Source organism: Nyctereutes procyonoides, unplaced genomic scaffold, assembly GCF_905146905.1.
Source record: "Nyctereutes procyonoides isolate TBG_1078 unplaced genomic scaffold, NYPRO_anot_genome, whole genome shotgun sequence".
In the NCBI taxonomy this organism is placed as follows: domain Eukaryota; kingdom Metazoa; phylum Chordata; class Mammalia; order Carnivora; family Canidae; genus Nyctereutes; species Nyctereutes procyonoides.
In genome coordinates this window covers 32,403,672-32,425,383 of record NW_026575122.1, presented here as the reverse complement: position 1 = coordinate 32,425,383, position 21,712 = coordinate 32,403,672, and the positions used below count along the sequence as shown (strand labels likewise).

Sequence of the window (21,712 nt, the reverse complement as noted above, 5' to 3'; positions counted from 1 at the left end):
TGGAGATATGAAAACTATATGGTTCGATTATGTTGTGCCATTTCTCATATGCTTTCAATATTATTTTGAGTAACAAGCAGTACCAACAACATTTGGGTTTGTTAAAATTGACCTTTTTGAGAGCTTTTACAACAGAGGGCATTTATTAAAATTGAAAAAATACTCAAATATTTTCTCAGGGATTATATTTTATATTCTACTTGGTTTTCTCTTCTTGCATATTTTAGGTAATGAGGAACTGCCCTTAAGAACACTGTTTGCATTTAGAATAAATCCTTCTCTCAAATCCCTTCCCATGCCTCAATGAGACAATTCTCCTGTATTGCTTAAAAAATGTCTACCTCCCTGACAATATTGTTACCTTAGGCAGGAAATCTGTTCAAGACAGTTTGCTAGTAAAATGCAGCACCCACTTTTGGGGGCACACTTTTTTCATGACATCCCCAGGAATCCCAGCTTCCCCTTTTATCACCCTGATTGGGCTGCTTGATCCTTCCCATCCTTCTTTATTTGCACTTATTAACCAAGCAAAATAACACACAAATTACCTTCTACCTTATTTAATGTCAAAAGGACACGCACAATATTATTTTTGTGTATAAAATAAGTACATGATTAGGCCAGATATTCCCTGAGTATTTTAGATAGATGTTTTATTTCATCACAACATTTTTAAAGATACACTTATTATTTAGTATTATTTTTTTATAAATTTGAATACATTGTTTCACAAATGAAAAATTATCCTTTTAAAGGAACACTAAGCTCTCTGGTCAGTTCACACTTTTGAATTGTTTCTCTGTTTCTGTAGACTTTCCTCATTTCCGCCCTTTCTTTGAAGGGCGCTGCACTGTATTGTGAGGGCTCCATCTGCACTGCACTGTATTGTGAGGGCTCCATCAATTCGTGCCTATCCAAGCCCACTAGATGGTACACTCCGAGTTACATGTTTTAGCTTTGTAACTCAAGGCTGTAGCATAATAGGTGATCAACGAGTACTTATTAAATATAATTTTAAAATTGCTTGTCCAAAATGTATCTAATTCACAGCCTTATATTTAATTTCAGAAATTCTACTGATAAGAATCATGAATGTGTTCACGCTCACTTTGATGCACTTAAAGCATGAAATCCAACCAGAAGCAGCTCATATTGTATTCGGTGCATTAGGAAGCCATACATAAAGATATTGTAAACCTTGGCCAGAAATCTCCACTTGCGAAGATTGGGCATACTTCCTTAAACAGGGAGACATACGGTTTCCATCTGCAGGATCAGAATGAAGCAGATTTAGAAGGAATAGATCTGCAGAGACCAAAAGGAGGCTCCAGGAAGGGCGGAAATTGAGACAGATGTTTCATGGAATGGAGGCAGCCTAAAGGGAGAAACACATTCCAGACACGTTGCCTTGAATCTTCAGCTTTGTAGGGAAAATGTTTGCACATACTTTCTACAGATAATTGTTTTTCCACTGATCTGATGTGAAGCTGTAAGATCTCACTTGTCATCTGATATAATGAAGCAAAACCAGCTTTTGTGTTTATCAGAACCTGTTTTGTTCATGCTTACTTGCTAATAAAATGTGAACGTTGAACAATTTTGAAGACCAAGGAGAAAGAATGCTTTTTCAATTCAGCGAAATCCCAAAACTGTAAACTCAAAATGCTGTTCCTGGTAAGCTTTTCGAATCGCAGATGCATTTATTCTCACTATTGAATAGAAATGATTTAGGCTTCTGTCTTTTTTTTTTCTTTTTCTTTTAACAATTTTCATACTGTGTTATGAAGTTGTAAGGCAATGCAAGCAAAGAAACGAAGCCAAGGAAGTATGACCACCTGGCTCTCCATGTGGCTGACTTTTATGCTTATGCTACAGAAACCTAAATTTGGGAATAAACACAAATGGCCAGAAAACATCCCAGCCCCTTTTTCTCAAGCTACAACTGGCAACACTCAAATGCAGATATAATGAGGACTCTGATATAGATATCCATCCTTCCCAAATTCTCCTTCATTATTTTTCCTTTCACCTCCTTGTTTTACTCTGACCTGAACTCCTCCTGAATTGTTTTAAGCCAATACTTATTATATTTACTTGAATTTTACAAACACAATAAATACAAAGGATCACTCCTGCATATGGCCTTAGATTTGGCCACCACTGTGCTTGCATATCTTCTCAACATAGGACCAGCAGGGCATAGCTCTGAGTTGACTTATTTGTAATAAGTTGTCTATTTCTTTCACCTTTTTACCAGGCTTTAGAACTATAGATAGTTTATGTCATGGTAGACTGTGTTTAGGAGTGCATCCCATGCCCCTGAAAGAGTATGTCTATTCCAGAGATGACAAATGCCTGGCCCATAGAGTGACCTGGGTGGAGCAAAGTGTCAGCAGATGTCAGATTGGAGTGATAATAGGGCCAAGAAGAATCATCAGACCTGCTTCAGCCTCTGCACCCCACGCAGCCTTGACTCCATGTAAGCAGTCCAGCACCTTTTTTCTTTTTTTCTTTTTTTTTTTTTTTTTCTGTGTCCACCACCGTCACCATAATCTAAGTCACTACCCTGTCTTGCTGGGAATACAATAGTCTACTTACAGGAAGTTGGCACTTCTTCCATTATACCTTCACTCAATAATGAGAATAAGCTCTTAAAAAGACAAAGCTGATCATGTCAACCTCTGCTTAAAATATTCAAATGGCTTTTTTATTGTTCTTAATGCACAAGAACAGTGGCCTTGCAGAAGCACAGAAACATTATTGGTTAAGAGGAAGGATTCTGATAACCTGAACATGACTTTAGCCTACCTCTGAGGCTTTGGGTGAGTTACTTTACCTCCTGGACCTCAGTTTCTCCATCTGTAAAATCCTGGTATATATAGTATATAGTACAGCTGTGTTAGGATGAAAATGTTACTACACATAGTTAAGCGCCATGGAAATTTACTATTATTATTTGCTATTTTCTTTTTTGCTATTTTTATTTTATGTTTGCTATTATTATTAAAATAAATTCGGGCAGCCCCAGTGGCTCAGTGGTTTAGCACCACCTTCAGTCCAGGGTGTGATCCTAGAGACCTGGGATGAGTCCCTCATCCGGCTCCCTGCATGGAGCCTGCTTCTCCCTATGCCTGTGTCTGTGCCTCTCTCTCTTTCTCTCTCTGTGTCTCTCATGAATAAATAAAATCTTTTACAAAAATAAAATAAATTCAAAACTCTTTGACTTACAAACTCCTGCATGGCTTGACCCTTCTAGTGTCCTCTTCCTCCATTTCATACCAACTGGGCTCTTCTGCTGCACTGATCATCTATAATTTCTTATGCTCCTTGTTCTATAAGACATTTGCATGTACTAGTTGCTCTGCTTGGAATTCCCAACATTCCTCACTTTTTCCCCATTCTTATTTTATTTTTTAACAGCTTTATTGGCAGTCCAGTAAATCCATGTAGAAAAAGAAAGTAAAATTATGTATACACTGAGATTCTTGTTGACTCATTGATTTTCACTTAAGGACGAAGAGATCATTGTTTCTATTAGAATAAAAAATATAATGCAGATTTAATTATAGATATGAATAGGGTCTAGGATAGTGTCCCAGTGAGGTTTCCATTCCAATAAATTGAAGTTACTTTAGATTGTTCTCATGATATAAAACTGACCTTAAAAATGCACAAGAAGGGGCACCTGGCTGCCACAATGGTTGAGCATCTGCCTTTGGCTCAGATCGTGATCCCAGAGTCCTGGGATCGAGTTCCTCATAGTCTCCCTTCAGGGAGCCTGCTTCTCCCTCTGCCTATTTCTCTGCCTCTCTCTGTCTCTGAATAAATAAATAAAATCTTAAAACACACACACACACACACACACACACACACACACACAAGAAAAGAGCATTCCTCCCAAGCGTTCGGGAGCAGCTTCCTGACTCTTGACTTACTAGTGATATTAGTACAGCTAAAGAAAGAAAAAAAAAGTGAAGAGATTGGCAGCCTAAAAAAATCAAGTTCAGGAAAGAATGGTTTATTATTGTTGCCAGCATTGTTTGGAGGAAAGAAATATTAAATTTGTTGAATATACACCAAAGTCACTAAAGAGATCATCTCTGATATGAAAAGAAGTTTTACTGGATCTCATCAGGGCCAGATGAAAAGTAACTGGCATGGATTGAATATTCATTATGTGAGAAACTGTTACGTTCTTTCCATTGATTCATGTGTAATCATCAGAAGAAATCTGTAGAAGGTGCAATAATCGTGCACATATAATAGATTTGTAAACTGAGGACAGGAGGCAGAGGACCAAATAAATTGCTGGAGGTCACAGAATTTCTAAGTAGTTAGGCCAAGATTTGCATCTAGTGCTGCCTCAGACTGCTTGCTATACTTAATTTTGATTCTGCACCCAGCCAAATAAATGTCTGCTGAGTAACGTGGCTTCTTAGGAACCTGCATTCTGAGAAAGAGGGGTTCTGGATTGGGGAAATGAGGCTTATCATTTTAAGGATTCATAACTGAACCTTCTTGTACACATTTTAAGCCTCACATAATTTTTGCATGGAATAGTAACTCATCAACCAAAAAACTAATTTGATCATCACTGATTATGTTAGTCGGTTGCTAATCCTGAAGGCTAAAGATCACACCAAGGCCATGTTGCCCTATGGGAGCAGTTGACAGCCATTCAGTCTTCCCCTGAATGACAAGTACAAAAAATATCACATAGCATTGGTGTAGATGGATTATAAAATTCAAGTAGCATTTATTATATTTCTCATTTTTTTAATAAAGATTTTATTTATTTATTAATGACAGACACACACAGAGGGAGAAAGAGAGGCAGAGACACAGGCAGAGGGAGAAGCAGGCTCCATGCAGGGACCCTGATGTGGGACTCCATCCCCGGACTCCAGGATCACACCCTAGGCCGAAGGCAGGTGCTAAACCACTGGGCCACCCAGGGATCTCCATAATTCTTATTTTTGTGAGAAATAAAGTATTATGTCAGAATAAACTTTAGTCTGGTTAAACATGATGGCTAAGACAATTCCGTGTATTTACCACAGTTTCATTTTCCTCCCGGGCATTCAGCTAAACTACATTTTCTACTTTCTTTGAATCTAGATTGGGTCATGTGGCTAGCTTTAGCTAATTGAATGAGAAGGGGTGTAATGCAGCACATCTGGCCCAAATTAATGAAGCACAAGGATACTTGCTCAATCTGTCAACGGAAGATACCATTATGACCTCGAAGTCTCAAGGTGAAGATGGTGAAGTTCTAGCAAGAAAGAAGTTTGAATCCCTGAGTAGCTACTTGGAGGACAGAAAATCTATTGACTTGTATTGGACAGTCATGTCAGCAAGATATAAATTTTTGTTGTGTAAAGCCATTGGGATTTTGGAATTGTTAATGCTGCTAATGTAACTTGCCCTAAAATACATTTTTTCAATTTTTCTTATGCATTTCTTAACCATACTGAGGGAATAATTTTTAATATGTTTATGGATTGATTTGCCTAGCACATGTCATTGACATTAGAGAAAAAGTAAATGCATATTTTTTTGTCACTCTTTCCTTTCGGATTTCTTTTTTACAAATAACTGTCCTTTGAGCTTGCTTATTTGGTGAACTACTTACTGAAATAGTATACTACCACATTTGAATGAATTCACCATTATTTCAATTTATTTATTTATAAAACTTAGTATTTTATTAGCTGGATTAAGTAAGAGTTAATAAATCTATATAATTGTCTACAAGTCCAATATCAAAATTAGTTAACTGCTTTTTATTTACTTCAAAAATCATAAAATCACAATATTTGATATTGACTTGCTAGGATGTAGTTATGAAAATGTGAATTCTTTCATGTTTTTAAAAAATCTATCCTAATAAATTATGATTCATCATAAATTCATAACTCTAAATGGTAATGCCTTTTTGTATTTAATGCAATGTTTAAGTGAAAATTTTAAATCAAAAGCAAAGAGAGCTGATGATTTGAAAGTCTCATTTAATCATACCCTCTCTAGTCTGTGTCTCTTCTGGGACTACAGCATTTTGTTGTTCACATGTTTATTTTCTCATTTCCTTTCCTTTTTGTCAGAAAGTGGCAATATTCCATTTTTAGTTGCCAGAAAATAATTCTACTTCGGTTTTATCCTAGTTTATTAAGGTCTCCATTCACCATCATCCTGCTAGGCTCCAGAAACTTTCAATATCCTAGTTCTCACAAAATGTATCATCTAGTTCTAATTGAAAATCTCCAAATAATATTGGTAGATAACTTTGGCAAAGGCTTTAGAAACATTATCTAATAACAAAGTCAGTTCACATTCCTTCCCCCCTTACTGCCCTTTTCCCCAAGTAAGGATGCCAGGAGGACAATTTAGTGTAGGCTGAAATCAGTAATCTCATGAGGATAGGGGTTGGGGGAGAATCAATCACAGTAATTGAAAACAAGAAGTTGGACTGAAAACCAAGAGATTTGGAACCTTATAAACTCTAGTTTTTTTGTGTCCTTTTTTTTTTTTTTATGATGGAGTAATTTAGATTTTTTTTTTTAAGTTTCAATCTTTCCTATCCTAACAAAAAGCAAATTGTTCTTTCTAACACAGACTTTATTGATTCAGAAAACATAATAAGCCATGGCTTTTAATAAGTAGAACTTCTCTGTATAAAATTGCTATTCAGTCATGTTGATGATGATGACAATGAGGATGATGATGATGATGATGATGTATATATTATCAGTGGGTAACAATCGACATTTTGAATAGGAAAATACGTGCATTTATAGAGGATGTCCCAGGGAGGACCAGTGAATAGCCAACTGCCTTTAAAAGGATAATTAGTAAATTAATTTGTTTCTACTATCCAATTTCGGTAGTAAAGCCTTAAAAAATTTTACAAATTTAGAAACCTGACTATCTTTTAGGGTCAGAATTACTTAAAGCAAATTCAAAAGCTGTACTAACCCAGAAAGCTAACTTAAATTCTTCTACTGCCACCAATATAGTCTCTGGAGCCTTTGTAGTCTCACTTGGGAAGCTAATTATGATCAAAAGATTGTTGGTGACCATAGAACAGAACAAAGGGCTCTAGGCAAGTCAGTTCTATAATAGCATAAGGTAAAGGAAAAGCTGTTTTCAAGGGATCAGAATCTTCAAATTTGTTGATGACCATAGGTTTTTGCTATTATTACTATGATTGAATCACCCTGCCAGTAGAAGACTGCTGAATAGTAGTTAATTGGCTTTGAAAATATTTGATTTTATGATTTTTTTCTCTTAGTACCAAAATATATCATTTCCCTTCAACCTCCTTTATGTCTTCATATATGTTACAGATTCCTTTTTTTTTATGTTACAGATTCAATATAGTTTTAGTAGAAGGATTTTTTCTCTTAAATGCCCTGGATTTGGTTTCTTTCATATTTATGTCTTTAATCAGAGTTTTGATATCATAATTCCAAAGAAAACACTTATGAGAAAATTTGATTCAGCCTTAATATCTTTTATACATATTTTCTTTATTCTTCTTGTATATATTAAGAAATGGAGTATATTTTTACTTCTTTAAATCCCACATTAAATGTGAGCAGAAAGACTGGCATGATGTCACTGTGATTATCCTTTAGAGCTCACCTATCTGCTTCTCATATTGGCCTCATTGACATCAAAAGCCAGTGAGTATGCAAACTGATGGGTGACAACATTACCATCCAATAATTCTTGCACTATTTCCATCTTGTCTGTATGGATCTTAATAAATACAGGGTAAGCCTGTCTATTCCTGGAAGACTCAAGACAAGGTTAGCCATAACTTGTCCTAGGAGTATTAAAAGGATTAATCTGTGGAATTGGGAAAGATTTAGTGAAAATTAGGCATATTAAAAGAGAGATAGGCAGGACAATAACAGGTCAGTTTCAATCTTTAGTGAGATATTAGTATGATGGGAGAAAATGTCCAGGGTAGGATTACCCAACTTGAAAATATGAAGGGTTCCAAAAATTTTTTGAACAGTGTTACTTCTAGAAGATTTATAATTCAAGAATCTTCTTAAATGTTTTTTAAGAGTTTATTTATTTATTTTTATTTATTTATTTATTTATTTATTTATTTATTTATTTATTTATTTTAGAGAATGGGGAGGCATAGAGGGAGACGGGTAACAAGAATCCAAGCAGACTCCATGCTGAGTACAGAACCTGAGATCATGATCTGAGGCAAAATTACGAGTTGGATGCTTAGCAGACTGAGCCACCCAGGTCCCTTTAATTTACTATTTTTTAAAAAAGATTTATTTATTACCTGAGAGAGAGTGTGAGGGTGAGTGGGGGGAGGAGCTGAGGGAGAGAATCTTAAGCAGACTCCCTACTGAGCCAACTGGGGGCTTGATCTCATGACCCATGAGATCATGACCTGAACCAAAATCATGAATCAGCCACTTACCTGACTGAGCCACCCAAGTGCCCCTATTTCTTTTAATCTTTCCCTATGTTAGATGCCACAAGACAAAATCAATAGGACTATGTTAGAAAAACAAAAGTCTGGATGAGAAAAAAAAAAAAAAAAGAGAAGGCACACAGGTAGCACACAGTCCTAGGGCAGTATGGGGACCAAATTCAATGCAGATTATAATAATTCAGGAAGAAAAATAAACACCAACTGACTCATACTATAAGAGGAGCCGAGGGAAGTCAAACACTTGATCTGGCCCATCCCAAGAGATTCTGATTTCAAAAGTTGGAGGTGTGGCCTAGGCATTAGGATTTCTGAAAGCTCTACAGATGAATCAAATATGTAGTCAAAGTTGAGAACCACCACACTAGAGGGGAAATGTACTCCACTGAATAGTACGTAGAAGACAGAAATGCTAATTAAGTCCCAGAATTTTGAAAGGTTAGTAAAGTCTTGATGAGAATGTGATAGAAGGATTGTTTTACACTATGCTCCGGGGGCCAGAGGCTTCACAAACATTCACAACAGCCTCAGTTCAAGAATCTGCTGAGGTTGATTCTTCAGCTGAAAAAAAAAAAGATGGGGAAGAGCGGAAAGCTCTCTGGGAGTTGGATTTCTTGAATTTTGGAGCAGGAAGCCAAGGAGAAGCCACTGGCAGAGCTTTCAGGCTGGAGAACCCCACCAGCTGAAAATTCTTGCTCACAAGATCATCTGTCACCTGAGAGAATAAATAAAGCAGCATCAGGTGCCAGAAACCCAGGGCTTAGCAGAAAAATAGGCATTCAAAGACTTTGAGTTGAGCATGCAAAAAGAGAAAGAAACTTCTGATTGACCTGGTGGCTGGGCTGGCCGCCATCATATGTTTTAAAAACATTCTGGAAAACAGAACTATCTCAAATGCTACTCTGAGAAAAGAGCCATTATACTAGGGGATGTTTCCTGGTTCAGTGCTGCTCAAATGACAGGTCCATCAGAATGACGGGGAGGAATGAAGTCCCTGATCACTCACTAGCCCTCTGGGGCTTCTGATTCGTTAGGTCTGTGGTGGGACCTGAAAATGTGCATGCCTGACCAACTCCCAGGCGATGCTGATATTGTCAGTTCAGGAACTACATTCTAAGAACAGCTACTCTAAGAACAATAAAACAGTGCAATAATTTAACTCCTGATGGAAGATTTCTCCAAGTGTTTGAGCTCAAAATTTGCAAACTAGGGATACTAAACATGAACTGACCAACATCTGGGTGAGGCTAAACCAAGATTTTCTTCCACCTCCTAATTTTTCTTAGGTACCCCATGTCTTTTCTTGAGTGTCTGCCCATACCATGTATTGGTTCTGGGGAATCTGCTTTTGCTCGGATTAATTATTTTGGAGACTCAGGATCAACTTGTCTTTAAAATAGAGTTAGTTTTGTGATAATACTGTATGTGCACTTAATCCCTCATTCTTTTTCATATTAAGGCCATGGGAGACTTGGTAATGAACTAACAAAGGATCTTCTTGAAGGAACTACATCTGTATCTAGAAGAATCCACTTATGTTGTCATTACTGGAAGAGTCCAGCTTGACCCAGGTAAGATGAAGATAAAGCAAAAGGAATTAGGAGAAGGACTATTTAGATTTAAATTTTTTGGATTTTTAAATCAAAGTCAAGCAACTCTGATTTTATACTATAATCATTTTGGATTTAAACAAGTTTAGACTTAATTTGCAGGAGAGGTTAATCTATAGTTTTTATTTTTCCTCCAAAACTTCATAGAAGTGGAGGAAATACATACATATTTGTGTTACCTTTATGTTTCTGGTATTGTTTTATTGGAGTGTATTTACTTAGCATTTAATTTCATTTCAGAGTCTTTTCTAAGCTCTATTATTATTTTTTTAATTTTTATTTATTTATGATAGTCAGAGAGAGAGAGAGAGGCAGAGACATAGGCAGAGGGAGAAGCAGGCTCCATGCAGGGAGCCCGACGTGGGATTCGATCCCGGGTCTCCGGGATCGCGCCCCGGGCCAAAGGCAGGCGCCAAACCGCTGCGCCACCCAGGGATCCCTCTAAGCTCTATTATTAAGGTGGCTTTGATACAATTTAAGGTAGAACATAGAAGTGAGAGTGAAATTTCAATTTCAGGTACAGGAAGGCTTTTGAGATAAATTCATTGATGCTCTTGGATAGATTTTAGAGCTTCTGGGATAAAAATCTACATTCTGCCAGAAGCCACCTAAGAGTGATTGTTGGCATGGTGGTAGGTCTTATAAAGGCAGGACCACAATCGTCCTAAAAATCAGGGTTTTTCTGTTGAAGGGGAGAGCTATATTGAATTTAGTAGTTAAGCCTAATGGCTGGAAGGCCACCATCCTTGGAGTGGGGGGGGGGTGGGGGGGTGTTGGATACATCCCTGTTGGCCTCTTTACTCACTCTTCCTGAGGAAGAATGACTAGGCTAATTGGTGGGTGGGAGAAAATACTAGGGCTGAGTGTTCACCCTCTCTTTTTGGGGGAATTTCCTGCCTGTCAAGAGCATAGATTGTTTTGTCCCTTCCTGCACTAAGATTTACTGGATCAGGCACTAATCTGAGGATGGTGGTTAACCACTGTTGCTGAAAACTGATGGCATATCTACTTCTGGAATTTTATATTAGGATGCTCATAATTGCTTCATACCTAAGTCATACATTTCAACCCAGCCTTTATTGGTAGTAAAGGAGATATTTTGGACTTCATTTGTCTGAATCTCATTCCTGTTACTCTACTAGGTCTGAAGTTAGGTAGTGCAATAGGAGGAGCTTATATGGGGTCCCTTAAAACCTAACACTTATTGTCCAGAAAAAAATCAGTATTATATGTATCTATATGTATTATAATACAAAATAATATGCATTTTATATATGTACCTGACTCCTGGCTTCATATTATGTTCCTAACTCTTGTTTTCTCTTTACCTTACTTTCCTAATTCATATTTTTTGTGTCATAATGTAAAAGAATACATAATCAATCATATATAGTATAAGATGTGATATTGTAGATATCTACAGACTATATCTACAGACTATATCTACAGTCTATAATATAGACTATATTATGTAATTTTAGAAATTCTTTTGTGAGATGTTGATGTAAATGGGTATTTTATCTCTATAGTAATATTCACTGTATATATCTTTATCTGTTGCTGTACACATTGTAGCTTTTATTCATGTAAGTAGCCTTAAATACTGTGATGGATACACACACAAGTAAAATGACATGTCTGAGATTCTCAACTAAGGACATATTTGGGGACAATCTCTCAGCATATATATTTTGTAACAGAATTCATAGAAGCCTTATGTCTCACCAGGTAACTACAGGTGTGTGTGTGTGTGTGTGTGTGTGTGTGTTTCACTTTCTGTATTGTGTTGAAAATGCAAATTTATAAGACGAGTAGATAAGTAGGTACTGAGGGTCAGAGAAGAACAGGTATGATTTCCCTGCCCCAATATCCTTGGCTCTCAAGAGAAGACGGGATGGCAGATATAAAGTGAACTCATGCCCCATGCAGTCAACCTGAATTACAGCTGAAATTCCATCTCTTTCCTGAAGGTTTCCATGACCACAGTGCCCAAGCTTCAGTGGCTATTGACTGAATTGACTGAATTTGATGATAAAGCTAACATTTATTAAACATTTACCATGTGCCAAGCTCTAAGTTAGGTAGTTAACAAGCATTATCTTACCTAATCATCATAAGGTAGCTTATAAGCAGGAAGCTGAAGCTCAGAAGGATTGTATGATCTTCCAAGGCTGTACAGTTGGTGTACAGACCTAGAACTCACACACAGTAAGTCTGGCTCCAAAACCCACGTCAATCAACACCATGACAAAGTGCTTCTTAAGGATGAAACAAATGTTCACATGAGAAATACCCAAAGCCAGTGGTTTCTTTCATTTTTCTTTGCAGTGTGTGGGTTGATCGTTTACATGCCAGGCAAAGTCAAGTTAGGTAAACAAATGTCCTCATCGATATATTCACTTCAATTTGGATCCTCACTGTGCCAGTCAGTTCTGAACCAATAAGGCCAGGCCTTCAAAAGATAATATTTAAATTATAGGTCTGCTTCTCATTAAAAAAAGAAAATGGAAATCCAGACAGAATGTTATTTGGATTTTCACTCTAGCACAGACTTAAGTTTTTGTTAAACAGAATGGAATTTTACATTTATCTTTTTCCAAAATTGTCCCACACAGTTGTAATAAATCTTGAAGCTATTGCTTGTCATTATGATTATGTCAACAATTGGCTTCTGAAGGTTTTAAAAGGAGTGAGACATTCAGCCTGGGTTACTAAAGATGTATTCTTAAGGGTTTCATAGGCTGGCGTGTGGTTATCTTAAAGTGCAATGGAATTTTTCTCTGAATGTGAGCCTGGTGCTCAAACTGATTTAAGTAATCCATAATAATTATCTAAAAGAATGCGACCATGAAGACTGGCAATGAAAGCTCTATCTTATTTTCTATTTTATCTTGAAAATGGAAAAGGAAGAAATGTGCTTGGCAAAGACTGCTCAATCCCCACATTTCTCACAAAGCAGCTTTCAGTTCAGTATTGTGTTACCTCTGGATCCCTTAAATACTTTGACAGCTAACACAGACGCTTAGATATAGTGTTCATTATAATCACTTGAAAATTCTTGCTTTTCTGCTTCCTAACAATCAAATTACTCAATTCCAGAGGAAAGAAACCTCAATATTGGACACAGCTAAAAGAAGTAAAGATTAAAGAGAAGAAGGAAAATAATGGGAGCTTTTAATGCCAAAGTCTCTCTGGTTTGGCATTAAAACAATCTGGTTTAAATTTTACTCTGAAATTTACTAGCTGAATAACCTTGGGCAAAATTCTGATCCTCAGTTGTTCTTAATAATTAATAATAATAATAATAATAATAGAATAATTTCAAGGGATAGTTATGAGAATTAACTTGTGTTTGTGGTCTCATAAATGAGGTATAATTCAAACACAAACAAGTCACTGACAAAGACCATAAATGTTCTTTCATTTCCTATATGAACCTATATGGTTGTATATGATGAGCCTATATGATTGTATGTTTGTTGCTACATTTTTTAAGTTTTCTAATAGTTTTAAAATAACATTCAAATAGTTTAACACTGTTTTGAGAGGAGCATATGGAAAGTTAATCAGACAACCATATTAAAAGCTCATCAGCAAAATTCTTCCCTCCCTTCCTCCAGAGTGTCTTCCATGAAGAAGATTAGCGTTTATTTGTTGCCAAATTCTGAAAAGAACATTTAATTCAGGTTGAGCCTAAGTTACTTCTTCCAATAAAAAGTGTTTTATATGCAAACCATAAGTTTGAAACCTTAAAATGTATTGTATAAACTGGCCAAAGAGAGACATCATTTCAAATATAAGGATAAAATTATTCCATGCCTTCATCACCAGAGGAAATAAATAGTAGAAATATTACTAATTTAATTACTTTTTGTTTAGAAACTACAGTGACGGTTTTTGAAATAAGCTACCTGTTAGCATTACCAATCTATTACATTTAGGTAACCTAATTAAAAATACTCTTTATGTATCATTTCCAAAGTGGACATTCTTTCTATAAGTCACCCAAAATTAATTTGATTCTACTTAAGCAATTTCTAGTGTTAGGGGCATCAACATTTATTCTAAAATTATTTGCATGGCACCAAATTACCATGATGACAACTGAAAAGAAACCAAAGTTCAACAGTTACTGAATACTACTGCCTTCACTGAGTTTTTGTCCATTTCTACAACTCCACTAAATTTAATTTTCATTCCTTTAATGAATCCTACAGGTTCTTCATCTCTGAAAGCTATTTTTAAAGTTTAATTAATATGTTTCCATGGCAGTTTTCTTTATAAGGATGATTTTAAACAATTTAGCTACTTATTCTCTTTACGAAAGAAAAAACAGGCTAATTCTAAGATCAATGGAGAGTAATAGCAAGGAAAGCATGTCTCTTCAAAAAATTTCCTGTTGGTCAATTATTACTGATATCCCTTTTCAGTTGTTATTGCTGTTTATTTATGAATGTATACCCCACCTCATTCCAGAAATTTATAAGGCAGTTTTAAATGCATGTGTGGTAATGCTTCAGTCTATACAAGGACATTAGGATGATAGGGAAGTAATATAAAATGAGGAGAAGCTCCTGGGTGGCTCAGTTAAGCATCCAACTCTTGGTTAGGCTCAGGTCATGGTCTCATGGGTCCTGAGATAAAACCCTGCCTGGGGTTTCTTGGTCAGCAAGGAGACTGCTTGAAGATTCTCTCCCTCCCACCTTTTCTCTACTCACACTTACTCTCTCTATATAATAAATACAACTTGAAAGAAAAAAAGACAGAAAGAAAAAGAAGAAAGAAAGAAAGAAAGAAAGAAAGAAAGAAAGAAAGAAAGAAAGAAAGAAAGAAGAAAGAAAGAAAGAAAGAAAGAAAGAAGAAAGAAAGAAAATAAAGAAAGAAGAAAGAATAAGACAAAAATTTGGGCTCCAGATTTCTGAGCAAAATGACTAGCACAATTAGTTACAAAATGTAGGGCCCAGAAAATAAGCAACTTTCTTAAAACTTGCAACCCATTTGGACAATTCCTAATCCATATCCTCTTGAAGAGCATTGTATGGGATCATTGCAAATGTCCTTCACACTGTCCTACATTAAATACAAACAAGTGTTCCACAGGGTTCTGAAGTAAAACTATTCATGATGTCTATTGAAGATGCAGGGACACTGCAGATTCAAGTAATAAAATTAACTACATATAAGTAAGGTAGTGTAGGACAGGATAAGTCTGACTGGGTGGAGCCAAGGAGAATTTCCTGCAGGAATGGTAGGTTCATATCCTCCTTAAATATTAATATGGCCACTGAATACTTTTCTGGGGAAAAAAAAGTAACTCATGGGCAGGGGGCATTTCTCTTAGACTTCAGAGAAATGAAAAATCAATAACCCCAAAACTACTATGAAAATGAAAACACCAAATACCTACCTTATTCAAAGACACAGTCTCAATTTAAGTCACTCAAAGGATACCACATTTTGAACTTATGAAATTTTCAAGGAAAATAGTGAAATATTTCCCTGCATTCCAAATCACCCAATAAGTATGATTTTTATAAATCTATATACAGATTAGATAGATAACCCATGACATAGATATACTATGTTGGAGAATGACTATCTACATTTATTCTTTGAAGTAGTTAGTCTTAAGCCATTCTGTATTACAGTAATTAGGTAAGTCTATCTATAAAGGTTACTTCCAGTTTACATTATTCACCCATAGAACAATGCTTTCTTTCTCCTTTAGTAGTGTGGGAGCACCAGGGTTCAGTTCAACTAAAACAGATACCAAGTTAAAAGAACAATTTGGAACCTGGTAGAGAATGGAGGGGAGATAATAGAATTTTTTATTCATCTGCTGGAAATTATTTTCTGATATGAGAACATAGTTTCACTATAATTATATGTCATTAGTAACTATAATCTTAGTCAATTACTTGCTCTTTACCTCAATATTCTCATCTATTCAATGAAAATGACAATAGCATTTCCTAGTTTTGTTGTCAGAAATGAAATAATGCACGTGAAAGCCTAGAATGATATTTGGCATATAATACATGCTCGATCAAGCTTAGCTAATATTCATCAGAAAGCAAAAAGTTCCTATTTGGTCTTATGGGTTATATCCAATTCCTTCTTATACCATTAAAGTAAAATAAAAGCTAAGTAAAAAAAAACTCAGAAATTTTATGTTATACCAGCAAATTTATCCATTCATTATTCACTGGGTAACATAGAATATCATGATGGAATTGCTGGGCCTAAGATCTGCTCTTAACATCGAATCTAGCAGAGCCTGGATATTCTAAATCATCAGAAATCATTGTTTAAGTCAGCAATCTGGAGTACTATTATTACACAAGATTTTCAAACCCAGAAATTCTTTCATGACCCTTTCCAATCACTAGGGAGGCAATGAATATCCAATCAGCAGTAGAAATCAATAAAGCTCTGTTGAGATTCTAACTCCATGGCTGGGGGTGGTAATTTGGCTCATTGTTAAGTAGATCACTGGATTCATAAATGCAAGCCTTGCAGCAGTGTAATTCAAATTTGGTTTTCAGGAAAAAATATAATTATGGCATATTGTATTAGTTTGCTATGGCTGCCTGACAAATTGCCATACATTTAGCAGCTCTAAACTATATTCATTTTTTTTTGTTTTTTTTTTTTTGTTTTGTTTTATTTATTTATGATAGGCACACAGTGAGAGAGAGAGAGAGGCAGAGACACAGGCAGAGGGAGAAGCAGGCTCCATACACTGGGAGCCTGACGTGGGATTCGATCCCGGGTCTCCAGGATCGCGCCCTGGGCCAAAGGCAGGCGCTAAACCGCTGCGCCACCCAGGGATCCCTATATTCATTTTTTTAACAGTTTCTGTGGGTCAGAAGTCCAGAGATGGCCTGACTAGGTTCTCTACTCAGGCTCTCACAAGGCCAAAATCAAGGTAATGGCCAGGGCTGTGAGCTCATGTGGTGCTCTGGGTTCCTTGGATCTATAGTATATGGTTTTCATGTGCTCACTGGCTGTTGCTTCTCTCAAAATTTAGAGACTTCCTGCACTCCTTGCTATGCGGCATCTTCAAAGCCAGCAACAGATAATTTCCCTCGCCTTGAATTTCTCTCATGCTGCAAAATTTGACCCTGACCTCAAGACACCATTTTAAAGGGAGCATAAGTGTACAATGGAATATTCCTCAGCCATCAGAAAGGATGAATACTTACCATTTACATCAACATGGATGGAACTGGAGGGTATTACGCTGAGCGAAATAAGTCAATCAGAGAAAGACAATTATCATATGGTTTGACTTATATATGGAATATAAGAAACAACGCAGAGGATCATAGAGAAAGGGAGGGAAAACTGAATGGGAAATCATCAGAGAGGGAGACAAACCATGAGAGACCCACTATAGGAAACAAATTAAGGGTTGCTGGAAGAGAAGTAGGTCAGGGAATGGGGTAACTGGGTGATGGGCATGAAGGCAGGCACAGGATGTGATAAACACTGGGTGTTATATGCAGCTGGGGGGGGTTTATCGAACACTCCATCTGAAATTAATGATGTACTATATGTTGGCAAACTGAATTCAAATTTAAAAAGAATTTAAAACAGAAAGGGAGCATAAATATAGGTCAAGTCAAGCAAGAGAACTTCCCTTTTTAAATTTCAGTTGTGCCATATAAAATAACCTAATTATAGGAGAGATATCCCAATATATCCATGTTGTTAAGGATTATAGAGGGTGTGGACATACTAGGGGATGGGACATTTCAGGTACATCTTAAAATTCTGCCTACCTCATATGTCAGAGGCCTTAAGGATTAATTATTTAGTCTAGAGGGTCTACTATAATGGCCTACAATGCCAAGCCTTAAAATTTAGAAGAAAGAGACTGTCATATATTTTAGAAGCATTGTTCAATTTTTCTGTAAATTTGTAATTTTAAACTATTAAAGCTGTCTTTTCTATAGATGATAAACTCTAGGCTAAGGTAGGCAGAACCATACTCTTGGCTTTGAGAACAAAAAATAAAGGAGCCTTGTTTTAGCACTCTCCATGTGCTTTGTTTACCATGAATTTTTCATCAACCACACCCTATATGGGTATGTTACCAGTGTTCATGCAAAAAGTATCACATAGGATGGAGAACGCATTAAACACTTGCTCTTAATTTCTAAAGGTGAGATAAATAAGGTTATCAGGAGTTATTAGAATCTGAATTTCCAGGACTAAATTCAAGAAATTCATATCATAAGTAATTGCATTCTAGAGTCCATTCACATGGCCGGATTCATTGGCTTTATTTTACATTTTTCCATAAGGAATTGTTTATTAGTTCTTTGTTTATAAAGCAATTCACATTAATGATTTGTTAAGATCTGAGATGATGTTCTGAATTTTGTTCCTCGTGTTATTTTATTTATTATATCATATTGTTTTTATCTCTTTTTTTTATAGGTGGTGGGTGAGTAGGTTGGCTAATTGAATTTTGCTACTGTGCCAATTTGGTTAAAAATATGCATAGTTTTTAAATGTACTATGTTTTCATTATAGCATGGGTATATGTATATATGTGTATCATGTATCTATACACTGGTTTTCTGATGTTGACTTCGTCACAAAAGATTATGAAACCCGGGATAACTTACGTATTTCCATTAGCAACAAGAGATTATTTAGTAGCTCCCTGGCGCTCTCAGTTGTTAAGAATACTGGGTTTGGCTAGGCCAGTGTGAAAATTAAGGAAGCCTAAATGAGGTAAGTGGGTACAATGCCACGTATTTGGTACCTTGCAAGAAGTTTGCTATCTCAGAATAAGCAAATACTGAGGAAATACTAAATATAATACTAAATTATATTTCTCTATATACACTTACTAGCTTAAATTTCTTGATGGCAGAAAGAACTTCACAATCTCATGAGAATATCTGTGCATCTAAAAGGAAAACTGTGTGGAGGTTCCTCAAAGAGTTAAAAATAGAGCTACCCTATGACCCAGCAGTTGCACTACTGGGGATTTACCTCAAAGATAAAGATGCAGTGAAATGCTGGGACACCTGCACCCCAATGATCATAGCAGCAATGTCCACAATAGCTAAACTGTGGAAAGAGTCTTGGTATCCATCAAAAGATGAATGGATAATGATGTGGTCTATATATACAATGGAGTATTACTCAACCATTAGAAATGACGAATACCCACCATTTGCTTCGACATGGATGGAACTGGAGGGTAATATGCTGAGTGAAGTAAGTCTCTCGGAAAAGGACAAATATTATATGGTTTCACTCATACGGGGAATATAAAAAATAGTGAAAGGGATTATAGGGGAAAGGAGAGAAGATGAGTGGGAAATATCAGAGAGGGTGACAAAACATGAGAGACTCCTAACTCTGGGAAACAAACAAGGGTTAGTGGAAGGGGAGGTGGGCAGGGTGTTAGGGTGACTGGGTGATGGGCACTGAGGGGGGGCACTTGGCAGGATGAGCACTGGGTGTTATACTACATGTTGGCAAATCAAACTCCAATTAAAAAAAAGGGGCTTCTGACAGCAAGGAACGGCTTTAAAGAAGTCTTCAGATAAAGCTGGTTGCCTTCACAATTTATCTAGGGCAGCCTTGAGCACTTCCTAGCATCCACTCCCAGGGCTACCCAAAACAGAGGATTCACTTACCGTACTCTCCAAGCCTCTTGATCCTATGAAATATCTTTTGAAGAAATGACAAGTAAATTTAAACTACAATATTTAGTTCTGTAGATAACTGCAGATACATACTTAGTCTTTTTTAAAAAAAAATATTTATTCAATGGGAAAAGGAGCAGGGCAGATGAGTTCAGCCCTGAAAAAGTTTCTCCTTATACTCTCCGCTGATGCATTAGGTTGAAGGTATGGAGGTCACGTACAGTGAGTCTGGTATTAATGAGCATACACTCAACAGAACATGCCTTTAACATAACAGAAGATATACAGCAAAATGAATCAAACAGTGAAAAAAGACCTGAAAAATAGAATCACAACATGGCAGAAAAAAAAAAAAAGGTCTTCTGATAAACCTAAGACTTTACTAACAAGACAGAACGAGAAAAAGGGAGACAAAGAAGGAGTAGAGGCCAGGCAGGGGAGAGTGAAAACAAAATAGAGGAAGATGGAAAGGAAAATGGAGTCTGGGAGAAGATGTGAAAACTATCATATTGTGAAAATTTGATTCTTGAATTTCATCAGGCAACATAAGCAACAAGAAGGTTTATCCTCTTAGTATGGAACTAAGTTCCATTTGAATATATGCTTTTGTCTAAATATTTTATTTCCCTAGTTATCAAAAGTAATATTCTAGGAAGATTTACACTTGAATGACTGCCCAAAATATGTTATGATCCTGTAAAGGTGATGTAATTTCCCTTTTGGTTGATTTCTACTTAATTAGTTTTTGTCAATGTTGTACATTAATTACACTCTAACATTTCAAGGTCTGTTTGTTTTCTGATTCAGAAAACATTAGTCTGTATCCTTTAGTTATGTAAAAAGCCTAACATTTAATTAGAAATATGTCATATCAGATTTATGTAATGGGCTGTAACCTTGCCAATGCCTACATTACCGCTGAGAGATAATCAGTCATTTCAGAAAACACATTCACTCTTGGAATGCAGTGGAGTTCCAAATCATCATCCTTTCTTTGCATTCTTTTTATTTTCTCTTAATTTATTTTAATCTCACATTTTTTTCCTTTGCTCCAAACTTCCCCAACTTTCTCATCATTGCATGTATATTATCTCCACTCTTCCTTACTGACTGCATTTTCTTCTAATTTTCTCTTCTAACTTGCTAGAAACTCTTTTGTTGTTGTTGTTTTAATTTTACAAGAAGTTGTAAAGGAAATGAAGTGAACCTTGAGAAAGCAAAAGAGTGTCCCAATGTTAACTTTCAAGAACTGATTGAACAGATTCTGGAGAAAAGATTCATATGAAATTATTAAGCTAGAACATCTCTATTTACAAATAAAAATCTATTTGAAAGGAACAAACTCAGTAATTCCCCATATGAATGCTTTTAAGTCTCAAGAGTGGGACCAGTCAGTTACCTCAGCTTGACCAATAGGTACGTTTTCATAGTTGTACAAATTAGCCAGGTCTTCCAAAGTGGCATCATACGTTTCTGAGTCATAGTTGATGGGTTCCAAAGTTGGAGCAGTCACAGCAGCATCAAAGATGACAAGTCCCAGAATGAGCCTTGCTAGCATTTTCATTTTTCAAGCTTTCCTAATCAAAAAATACTAAAATGTATAAATATTTAATTGATAATAACTCATGAAGACTTTTCACTAAACAGGAATGATAAATCAATATGAGTGCTTAGAGCTCAAGCTTACACAGATCATTTATAAACATATCACATGAAATTGTGTGGATTCTGAAGACTATTGATACCGATGCTCAAATTAATTCAGAAACCTATCTACGTTTTTACAGTAGATACTGTAATTACAGTGAAATTAAGTTTATTTAATAGAGAAACACAGAGAAAATGGGATGTGGAAATATTGTGATATACTTATTGACAAAAACTTTGCATTCATTAGAGTTTTACTAAACATTAAGTTTCTTTCATCAACTCTGGGATGTAGGAAGGAGAAGGAGAAGGAGGACTGGAAC

At 36.1% G+C, this 21,712-nt stretch overlaps 1 protein-coding gene across 1 annotated transcript in view; it reads right to left on the bottom strand.

Moving 5' to 3' along the window:
* Positions 1 to 21,306, bottom strand: part of EPYC (epiphycan) — a 34,868-nt gene extending 13,562 nt beyond the window's left edge. The window contains exon 1 of the mRNA XM_055336605.1: positions 21,142 to 21,306. Coding sequence (XP_055192580.1) covers positions 21,142 to 21,306 — 165 coding nt within the window. The remainder of the gene's footprint in view (positions 1 to 21,141) is intronic.
* Between the last annotated feature and the right edge of the window lie 406 nt (positions 21,307 to 21,712).